The sequence below is a fragment of the Phragmites australis genome, chromosome 13 (assembly GCF_958298935.1).
Source record: "Phragmites australis chromosome 13, lpPhrAust1.1, whole genome shotgun sequence".
Classification (NCBI taxonomy): Eukaryota; Viridiplantae; Streptophyta; class Magnoliopsida; order Poales; family Poaceae; genus Phragmites; species Phragmites australis.
This window is the reverse complement of record NC_084933.1, coordinates 11,444,898-11,456,134: the sequence shown is the minus strand read 5'-3', so window position 1 is coordinate 11,456,134 and position 11,237 is coordinate 11,444,898. Positions and strand designations below refer to the sequence as shown.

The 11,237-nt window shown below is 40.1% G+C and overlaps 1 protein-coding gene across 2 annotated transcripts; it reads right to left on the bottom strand.

The window, feature by feature from the left end:
- Positions 1-4,925: 4,925 nt before the first annotated feature.
- Positions 4,926-10,539, bottom strand: LOC133888491 (dnaJ protein ERDJ2). 2 transcript variants are annotated; one of them, XM_062328764.1, is made up of 11 exons: positions 10,131-10,146; positions 9,928-10,023; positions 9,741-9,831; positions 9,013-9,133; positions 8,815-8,921; positions 8,487-8,704; positions 7,693-7,870; positions 7,486-7,605; positions 6,497-6,583; positions 6,098-6,208; positions 4,926-5,965 (listed from the first exon to the last, which is right to left on the bottom strand). In XM_062328764.1, exons 3-11 carry the CDS (start codon positions 9,777-9,779, stop codon positions 5,141-5,143), a joined length of 1,806 nt encoding a protein of 601 aa, XP_062184748.1. In that variant the 5' UTR covers positions 9,780-9,831; positions 9,928-10,023; positions 10,131-10,146; the 3' UTR covers positions 4,926-5,140. The 2 variants fall into 2 exon arrangements, with proteins under 2 accessions (XP_062184748.1, XP_062184747.1); XM_062328763.1 differs by lacking the exon at positions 9,741-9,831 and having other exon boundaries at positions 10,131-10,539.
- Positions 10,540-11,237: the final 698 nt, after the last annotated feature.

Genomic DNA, 11,237 nt, shown 5'->3' with positions numbered 1-11,237 from the left:
ATATATATATATATATATATATATATATAAAGAAAACTAGTCTGTACTCTCGAGAGTACATACTCACTACTATAATATATCACATAAATAAACTAAATATACTCCTTTATCACTATAAATATACTTATATACTCATTCTAAAATGCTCCAATGTGAACTACATAAAAAATTAAAAAGAAGTCCATCATCTTTAATAGATTCTGATAATACCTTTATATTTGTACATAAAAATATAATATACCAAAAAAATATGCAAACCACCTAAAAATGTATACATACCACCTGGATGATCTTATATACTCACATGCTCTATGTGCATATCATTTATCACATGAAATACTTTCTATGTTATGAGATACGTATATGGGAGTATATACTGCCAGGAGTACTAAATATGCTTCCCGATAGTACTATATATATATATAGAGAGAGAGAGAGAGAAGATGAATGGCAGTAGAAGGTGAAACGGATACAACAAGAAGCTCTAATGCAAATAATGAAGGGTTCTTTTTCACTGCAAAGAATACTTCCATTTTAATGAAGGAGTAGAGATTATATGGTTTTGAGATTTTAGCTCGCACTAGAAGAAATGTTCATTGTGCGTACCATCTTTTGTTGGTGTCAGATTTCTTTAGATTGGAATCCCATTCCCTCTCAATTTTTGTTGAAGCTCCCCCACTCAATTGGGGTTTCGTGACGTCTACAAATCTATTCATTGACCACCCGAATTGAAAACCTACCAGCTAGACTTGGACGTGAGGAGTTGACACGTGGTGTAAAGAACTGCAGGTTCTCTGAACCTCTGAATTTAGCGCACACTATATTGATCGATGAACAATGTTTATATAGATACATGAGCAGACAATGCTGCTAACTAATCACTGAAATCTAAGCCTAACTAACCAGAGATTCTAATGGAGTCATGTGGTTATGGCCCATCTTTTAATCAGATGAAGAATCGCTCATTGCCTGCAGAATCAGGCAGACATACGACTTCCCTGTTGTCAATAATGGAGTTTACACGAACAGTAACTGATGGAGCCAAACCAACTACGCTAATTCTGAATATCTCGACACCCTCCCTCAATCACAACATGGTCGTCTCATGTTGAGATTGTAACAATTAGTGCGAAAAGGAATCCTTGGTAGAGCCTTGGTGAATATATCAGCATGTTGATCCTTGGAAGAAATGAACTGGACCTTCATTGCCCTCTGAGACACATGTTCTAACACAAAGTGAAAATTCACTTCTATATGCTTGGTTCAAGTGTGGAAAACTGAATTAGCCATGAGATAAGTTGCCCCAAGATTGTTGCACCAGAGAATGGGTGATTTATATATGGTTACTTCCAGCTCCTTTGGTAGGGATTGCAATCAGATTATCTTAGCTGTCACATTTGCAATGTCTTTGTACTTTGCCTTAGTGCTAAATAAAACAGTATGTTGCTTTCATGAACACCAGGACACAAGATTAGGTACTAGAAATACATCAAATCCATTTGTCGATCATCTGGACAGCTGGCCCAATCAGCATCACTAAAGGCACTCGAACCCACAGTTGTTGAAGCCTAAAGTTTTAGTCCAAGATCAACTGTCCCTTTAATATATCTCAGTAATCTCTTCACAGCTGTCCAATGAACATCAGTGGCAATCTACATATATTGACATACATAGTTGACAGCAAAGGAGATGTCAAGTCGAGTAATAGTCAAGTATTGAAGTCCCCCAACAACACTTCTGCATTGAAACTATTCAGACTCATTTAGCAATGTCCCTTGTTCTCTTATCATCTTTTCATTAGACGCCATAGGAGTTGACACAGCCTTGCAAGAGTCTATCTTTGCTCTTTTCAGCAAATCCATAGCATACCTTTTCTAGGAGAGTAAAACTCCTTTCTTCTATGGTTTAACTTCAATGCCCAAGAAATATTCCAGTGAGCCCAAATCCTTTACTGCAAACTCAACTTTTCATTTTGCAATCAGTTGACTTGTGGCTTGCTGTGTTGAGCTAACAATTATGATATCATCTACATAAATGAGCATATACATTGTTACCTTTCCCTGATTGTAAACAAACAAAGATGGATTTGCTTTGGATGATCTGAAACCAAGCTTGGCCACACCCAAGGTTGCCATCCTCCTCCCTAAAGTCAAATGTGTCTTTTTTATAGATCAAATGGACGATAGTGGCAGTGAAAGAATGAAAATTAGAAACAATAACAAATAAAGAAATTTATTTCATGGGATGACAAATAGAAAATTACCTTATCTTCCGATAGCAAATAAGGAATTTTCTCGATAACAAATCAAATGCCGTTTGATGGTTGCATCCTCTTCAGAGGCAATTCCCAGTGCTATATATGTACCAGAGATGATAAAGCAATCACTTCAGCATTCAAACTTTTAGAGGGCATGTCGATACATGCTTGCACACAGGCGAGTAACTTATTCTGCAAAGATGTTTGCGTACGAGGAATCAAGGAATCTGGTTACAAAACAGTTGCATAAGAATGATTGTAGATTTGTAGGCAGTTTTTTTTATTGCGTCAAAGTATAACTGCTCAATACTAGTTGATCCATCATAGTTCTGACTATTTGAAAAAAAAAACTATTTGTGCTGGATATACTTTTTCTTTGTATCATTGCTACTTTTGGCTGCAGCTGTCCTTACGTTCTTGCATATATTTTATTCTCTGAACTGAAAATTGATTTGCGGTAGATATTTCCCATTGGGGAAAAGATGAACTTTTTTGCTCTTGTAACTAACACAACCTGTTCTGATTTGTTGGGCAATTGCAGAATGTGTGGGAAGTGGCAAATATGCTCTTTCCCTTCTGCATGTACCACATAAGTTTGATATGTGTCTCATGGACATTCAGATGTCCGAAATGAAGGGGTAAGTTTATACGCTATTCAAGCCTTTTGCTTGTAAACCTTAGATTCCTTTTGTTTTTGTGTATATGACCGCTAAACATGACGCATCATCTGCGCACGTGTCACAGAATCTCATGGCTATGTGTTTGTGTGAATTATGACTTGTGTTTGTTTTTTGAATAAAATTATGTTTCTCTTGGCAGGAATAAACAATATATCTTCTCGATGCCAAAGGCTGATTAAAATAAGATCAAATTCCAAGCATTTGTCTGAATAGAAAATGAACTATTTGTGTAAGCCCACTCTCAATATCAATGTAGTTACTACCTTTTTCTAAGCCATGAATAATCATCAAACTAGACTAGCATACAACAATGTGCAGTGGTTTTAGGTGGAAATGATCTGAATAGTGCGTCAAGGCCTCATGAATAGTTAAGGTGATATGATCTCTCTTGTGCTCATGTTGTTTGGAACAGCAAGTGGTCAAGTTGTTTCTTATGTTGGTTTTTAATTCAATATACTGCTATTTGATATATGGTAGGTTTGAAGCAACTCGGCAAATAAGGAAAATGGAAAGGAAAGACTCTAGTTTAAATATATATATAAACGCTGATGATGTTTCAGAAACAGGCAGCAAAGCAAAGCTGAAGAAATGGCACCTGCCGATCATAACAATGATTGTCGATCTTACAAGATTGGCTTCGAGTTTACACAGTAATCCTTGTCATAATATGGGGTTACTCTGTTTAGCAGCAATTTCTTGGGCTGTCTAGAGAACCAGAGAAACAAGATTGCCATCGAGCACAAGTATCCCGGGGAGCCTAACGGGAATTTGTACCAAATTTTCTACCTTCTGGAGAAATAAAAGATACTACTCAAGGAACAGGATCAAAAGAAGCTGCTGATGTTGGCGTCAAAGCTACAAGACGGCTGGTAGAAGGTCTTCAGAGGTACAAGTGTTGGAGTTCAGTGCCTTTTGAACTAAAGTCTAGTAGTGACAATGTATTAACTTAGTTCATATAGTCAAGCCATAGAGAATCCAACATATTTCTTTCATCAGCCATCCTACTCGCATGTACAGATAACAAAACATGACAGAAAACACTTTGGACTATAAGCGAAACGAGAGAGAGAAGAAATGTGCAGAAGATAATTAGCTAGCACGTTTTAGTATTTTAGTCTCTATTGATGGGGAGATAAAAGTGAGTTAGGAGATGGAATGAATTCCAATGGGAACCTACGGGTACACTTCTCCTGCACTAAATAACGAATTATTCTTTATTGTTGGAGTCTAAAAGACAAAAAAGTAGGGAATTGTCAAGAGGACCTAACTCTCTCAAGGGCCTCCTCTTATGTCATGTTCTGAGGGCCCTTAAATGTTTGGAACGAACTTACCCTCTCGTTGTTTCTAAGATTTTCCGTCAATGAAAATTTTGTTGAGCCAATTAGCTAGAATTGAGGTTTTGTGATGAATATTTGATGTCACACTATTCAAAACATCTTATCATGTATGGACCCAAAGTTCCAATTGAAAATCTCTTATCATCACCTGCAATCTAGATTTTGCCGATCCATTGAGAAAGCACAATATGACGCGGAACACGGTAAGCATCGTCCAGATAAGAGAGGAACTGCTGGAATATATGTACGGTAAAGCATTGACAAGATGCCGGTATTCGTTTGTTGTCTATATTAAAGGGGAGGAAGTTTGGACGCAATCAACAACAATTCACCTGGGAGAAGGAAGGAAAGTGCGCCCTTCAGATAGCTAGCTTGTATAGCATATTTGTGCATCACGAGCATACATATGACCAAAAGGATTCGCGACTTCATCTTACACAAATTTTAGCAATGTGTTCAGCAGCACAGGCAAGAGCAGCTTTCTGATCTCTCTTTCTTAGCTTTGTTCCAAAATGTGGTCGAGCTTCTCAAGGCCGGACGCCGGAGTGATGCTGGTCTACATGCACGTTTCACAGTAGTTGTTGACAAGCACCCGTACTCACGTGAATACCGGGGCAACACTCCCTTCAATCCCAGGTCAAGAACTCGTGATAACATCCCCCTGAATTGATTTTATTCGGTCCTTTTGTGGCCATCAGCCTGGACTCAATTATTGTTCATCCATCCAACACAAAAAAATAATAACCAAAACTGATAATACTATTACTGACAACTCTATAAGAAGGGGATATGTTAAGCCTCATAAGATACAACTGGCAAAAACAAATGATGTTAAGCGTCTATGTTGAACATAACACGGTATATTATCACTCATCGCTGCCAGAATCTATATCAGAGTTTGCCCCTTGATGTGCCACTCCGTTGGCAACCTTACCCTTCCCCTTGTTCTTCTCATCTTCCTCATCGTCACTGTACTCACTCTCGTAGTCGTCATACTCCTCTTCCTCTTCCTCTTCCTCCTCCTCGATGCCATCCTCTGCTGCTGCTGGCCCTTCTTCGGGCACATGTCCTCTGGTTCCTGTGCGGCTGCGTTTCAGGACCTTCAACTTGAAGCTAGTCTTGGTGTCACAGCCTATCCACCCGTCGCACAAGCAAAAGGATGTCAGGTTGTGATTGCCCTCTGCTGGGGCTTGGAACTTGCCCATTACCAACCTACTGCCTTTCTTCACTCTGTCCACTGCCTCCCGAACTGCAACTCCTATTTCCTTCGGGCTTGCACCCAGTGCCTCCTGGGTTTCTTGTATACCTTTTGATGCTGCTGTTATGGCAGTAGCTTCATCCATGAAGCTGACCTTCTGGGATAACCAAACGTCATTCGATGCAGCGTCTGCTAGAAGCAACCAGAAGTTTTCTTCCTTATGGAAAGGGAAGAAAGGAGAATGGGGAAGCGCAGCAGTTAGTCCGTTGCGGCGTTGAAGTGTGACCCAAGCATACATTGTCACAACATCGCCCTCTTGAATGCCCTCTTCACCTTCAGTCTCGCATTTAATATCCACTTCAATAGAAGGAATCATCTCCAGAACAAGCTGTACATCGTGAGCTTCTTCTTCAGAAAGCCCAGCAACTTGTGTCAGCAATGCAGCACGATCCTCCACAGACATGTCACACAGTTCTTGGAATGCACGGATTTTCTGTAGTCCAACACGAAATGAGATTGTTATATTCCAGAGTAGTAATGCTTTAAAAACAGGATATCAGCTTTCGATATTCCTAGCTCAATTTACTTTACGTAAAAAGATTGAGAAGGGCAATGAAGGAGACACCTTGCGAGCAATTTTTTTCACAGTTGCTTCTGTAAAATGTGGCAGCTGCAAGAAAGGTGCTATTCCTTCCGAGTTACCTCCACCAGCTTTTCGGGCGCTCAGAGGCACAGCCTACATATGTGGACATCCAAATATTCTCATTGCCATTAATGGTGATGAACCAGCTTATGAACTGGAAGCAAATGCAGTAATACAAGCCAAAAGACATATTGGAGCATGTGAAATTATAAATTGAAGACAGTTCAGTTTTCAAGGCAATAATTAACAGAACATCTCCTCGGACGTTTCAAGAATTAGCAGATGCATGACAAACCTTACAGGTGGAACACAGTTCAGTTATAAATGGTTCACCACAGGTTGCCTGAAGAAAAAAAAAGGGGGAAGACATAAAGAAAATACCTGGATGATATTTTGAGAAAGCTCAATTACACCGATTGCAGGCCTGAGCCATCCAAAACCATGAGGACTCCTTGGTAGAAATGCAATCTGCACCCAATGAGTATATTAAATTTTAAACTAGAAAAAAACAGCAAGCAAGTTCAAAGGTGAATATTGCATTTCACAGAGAGACATATTAGGCTCCTTTTAGCATTGCTGTAGTTATGATAATTTCCTAATCTATGTTGCAAAATTAGATATTTCTTCTTTTACAAATAGGAGAAACCATGGTTTGGTTACCAAAGAAAAAAATCCACATTGACAGAAAACAGGGGAAGATGAGCAATTGGGTGTGAGGATTTGTTAAAAAAAATCTGATGCCAAACATGGTGCTAAGTTTTTCACAATTGCTTCACCAAAACAAGTTAAAAAATAAGCACAACGCAGCACCGCATAGCAACTGCAAAAAGGCCCTTACCACAGAAAATTATCAAAAAATAAACATCAGTTAGACCATCACACTGAAAGCGAGCAATCATGCAACTGAAATGCAGATCCGCCTTCCCAGAACCAGTTCAATGTGATTGAATAGGGTTTATAGACAATTTTCTATGCTAAATATATAGCTCTAAGGAATGAGATCTTAAGTATGAACTTTCCTGACAGTTTTGCCACCAAATGCATAGTTTTACAAAATTGACTAATAATTCTAGTAGCTTTACATGTACAATGCGTAAATAATTCAGGTCAAAATGAAAAACTCGATGGCTGCGTGGTTCGAATGTCAAATGGCTCAGATAGGCAACCAAAGCACCACCCACTTATCTAAACAAGTTCAACTGTAGCAAACCAAAACTGGCAGCCTGGCACAGACTACTACTCCAGAACTGTGGGTTTTGAGTCCGCTATGAGTTGTGATAGAACAGGGAGAGGAGACACCATACAAGGTCAAGCATGCACAAAACAACAATTAAGGGCAGAAATTCAAAGATAGACATTCAAGCAAGTACCTTAACTAGTTCTTCTAGAAGACGAGGTGCAAGTTCAAGCATGTGCCTGTAATCTTTTAGTAGCGCTGGGGTTAAAGCAAATGACTCTCGAGTCAGATGAGCCTGAATCAAGAGTTCCATCTACAAAAGAAAATAAAGGGCTTTTAAGCTTGTCGAATCTGTCATATTGCAGATATCAGTTTGTAGATTTAGTAACCAAAGACCAACCTTCACTAGTGATGGATGCTGCTTCCAGAACTTCGCTTGTTCTGTCCTAATATTCTTTAAGTCTAGATTTAATTCACTTCTAACAGCTACAAACAATTTCTGGAGGGGTTCGTCATCACTGCGTCGAACCGGCATCTCCATATACTCTGCAGCCTTGATGAAGACATCCATAACTTTGCTGTGACATAGTACCAGTCCATTGCTCAGATATGGGGGAAAGAGACATGATTTCTAAGACCAACAAGTAAACGGAGAACACATAACAGAAGTGGGTTGCAAAATGAAAACCCATTTTGTCCAACAGATACATACGCTGGTTGAACAGAGCCTTCTTTCCGTAAGCTCTCTAGGTTTCATAATCACTCTAATAGGGTTTTTGCAACTCTAAATTTATCATCCAAAAGATTTGGCAATGGTTCATCAATCACTGTGGTTCCGTATGCGCAAAACTTTCTTTTTTTAATCAAGTAGTCAGTAATGTAAAAGTTAAAATAAGAAATGTGCAACTATATGTGCCCAGCAGAAGTAAAGCAAAAATGAAAATGTCTCTGATTTGATCATATAAAAATACTAAGCCTCCAAAAATGATAAATCGATCCTTGATACTAAATTACATCTTGACTTTCAGACGTTACAAAATTGTCCATTGCTCAAGGGAATACCAGTCTCACAGTGCAAATTGAAAACTCAGATAATAAGCACTTTCATTTTAAGAACAAGATGTACTAGGGCGACATAAAATATTAAATATTCATAAACAAGATTATTAAAATGAGGTGTTTGCAAGTTCATACCTGGGAGCTAGAGATGGCTTCATAAAGTAGTAATAAGTGGACAGAGTTTGATGCATGACATAATTTCCAGTATACTTTGATGACCTTGACAAATAGATAACTGCTATCATCAAGGGCAACAGTATGCAAAATCCCACTATTCCAAGAAGCATTATCCCTCCAGAGGCACCATCAATATTCAGTAAGAACTTCGGCAAAGCAATGCCCATTTGCAACCCCTGAATCATAGATAACAGCCTTTTCATGTTAGCTTCAGACGTTCATGAAATATTACATGGCAAATTTTAGTTTTCAGTGCAGCATTAGAAAGAACTGATGTGCATATTACCTGCCGCCCATCTGGATGACCATATTTCTCATAGTTCTCACGAGATACAGGATCAGTTAATGCCTGATATGCCTTCGATATAAATTCAACGAAGTATTTATGGGCCTCTGGATAAGTGTAGAACAAAACATAAGATAAAAGTTCGCAAAGTAAAATATATTATCTTCATTGATCAGCATTAGGATTACAAAGGAGTACCTGGATCAGGATTTTTATCAGGGTGGTATTGAATAGAAAGCCTCCTGTACGATTTCTTGATATCAGATTCAGATGCCCCGGGTTCCAGTCCAAGAATGTTGTATGGCTCAAAAATTTGGACCTAGAAAATCCAAAATCATATAGCACTAAATATTGGAAATTGTAATGCTGAAGTTTGGGGGGGGGGGGGGATATCATCAGAGTTCACATGCTTACGGTCGTGCTGATATCACATCTTTAGTTCACATAAATTGCACATATCATAAATATAGAGAGCCATTGCCACGGAAAACCTTGAAGTAGCAAAAAGCTACCAGAAATCAAAGCCTATAGTAAGAATCTCAACATACTATCCGGTGCGCCCTTGTGCCCAAATTGCAGAGGTGTCTGATCTAAAATCTACAATACAAAGCTTCATAACACATTGCCCACATAATGTGGTTATTTTGACCATTTGCAGCTGAGAGAACTAAATGAATTTTCAGAGGAAAAAGAGGGAGATAAAATCAGTACTAGGACATGATTATAATTTTAGTATGTCACAACAAACTAGTTGGGAAATCTACTGTTCATCAAGCTGATCACTTTTTCCTGAAGCGGGTTTGAGAACTGAGAACAAGAAGTCCTGAAAGTTGTAGTAGCTACTCCCATAGGGTGACATAATGAAACCGATACCGAATCCTTTGCTCCTACTCGTGAGTGTGAACCAGAGTCTTGCAGCTAGCTACCTGTTTTGGTTGGGCTGGTCCATCAATTTGGTTAAGCATACTCCTGTACCAGCCTGGACTGTTGTAGGATTGTAGCTAAAAACATCAAACTCTACAATATCTACTATTCGTCAGAGAAGAAGCGAATCAACCAAATAGACACACCAAAAGTTTTGACAAAAATTGTGACAGCTCTAGGTTCACGTACCTCGCGGCTAGCATGCTTGATATAGTAAACCAGGAAGATCATAACGATCCAGAGCAGAAGAATGGTCAGGTTACTGCACGTCGAGAAGTTGGATATCTGCAAGACAGAAACCAGAACACAGTCACACAGCAACTCCAGCAACCTACACTAAAGTGAAGCCAAGAAAAACAGCAACGGGAAAAAAAAACCGGGGCAGTCCCCACCCTCTTGTAGATCGACTTGCGGTACTTGCCCGAGCGGTGGCACCCCGAGCAGCGGCAGTGGATAGTCTTGGCCTTCTCCGAGGCGGCGCGGCACAGGCGCATGATCGTGTAGGGCACCAGCGGCAGCGCGATCATGGTGAGGATGAATATCAGGAACAGCGAACTGTTCTCCTCCGCGGCAGCCATGGCTGCTGCGACCTAGCTCCGCTCCTTTCACCTGGAACCCCGGGGTTTGATGGCCGCCGACGGAGGGTTGGCTGGCTCACCGGATCTGGTGGAGGGAGGGGGAGGCGGATCTGAGGGGCGCCGGCGCGCGGCGGGGCGAGATCGGGGAGGCGGGGAGGGAGCGTTGGAGTAGAGATAGGTTTTGAGTGTCGTGCGGGGCAGTGGGCTCGCACCACGACACGGAACCGGGCGGGGGACGGCAGTTGTCCGAGCAGAGGAAGCCAAGTGGTTTTGACGGCCCGTTCCTTGGCCTTTCGGCCTTCTAGCTAATGGGCCTAAGGGCATGTACAATAGTTTCTTTTTCGGCCTTTTTCTTTTACTTCGCCACGGAGCAAGAGGGGAAGTTATATTCAGCCGTCAGCCTCCGCTGACCCAGAATTATATATATATATATATATATATATATATATATATATATCTTTTTAAATAAAAATTATAAATATGCATGTTTTTTCGAAGAATTACAAATATAGAGATCTGTTATCCATTGACGGTAGACAGGTCATGTCAATGACCTTCTAATAGTCGACAAGTGTCATCGACTTGTCGCCAGTTGAAAGGGCAACATGCTATAAAGCTGCACGACCGGCCTCCCCATGGGGTACTATTCTCATTTGTTACTTTCGCAAGTGCGCTCAAAGAGAGAGGAGAGGAGCGTTGAAGCCCTGCCAGAATCTTTCAGTTTTAAAGGTAAATATTATAAAAAAATTCACAAACTAATTAGATTAGCCATCAGATATAGTTGTGAACATAGGTTAAACATCATGAGGTTGGGTGAGCGTTGGATCTTCAGCTTTGCAATTCATTCCCTTCACGTGCTTCTGGTGTTTGTGAGGTACTTTGACTTACATTATGTTTTGTTTGCATGTTGCACGGGGCTGA

Coding starts and splice junctions, on each gene's coding strand:
- LOC133888491 (XM_062328763.1), bottom strand. CDS start 10,316: ATGGCTGCCGCGGAGGAGAACAGTTCGCTGTTCCTGATATTCATCCTC. Junction 9,134..9,927: donor TCAAGCATGCTAGCCGCGAG/GTACGTGAACCT, acceptor TGGATTTTCTAG/GTCCAAATTTTTGAGCCATA. Junction 8,705..8,814: donor GTCATCCAGATGGGCGGCAG/GTAATATGCACA, acceptor TCTATGATTCAG/GGGTTGCAAATGGGCATTGC.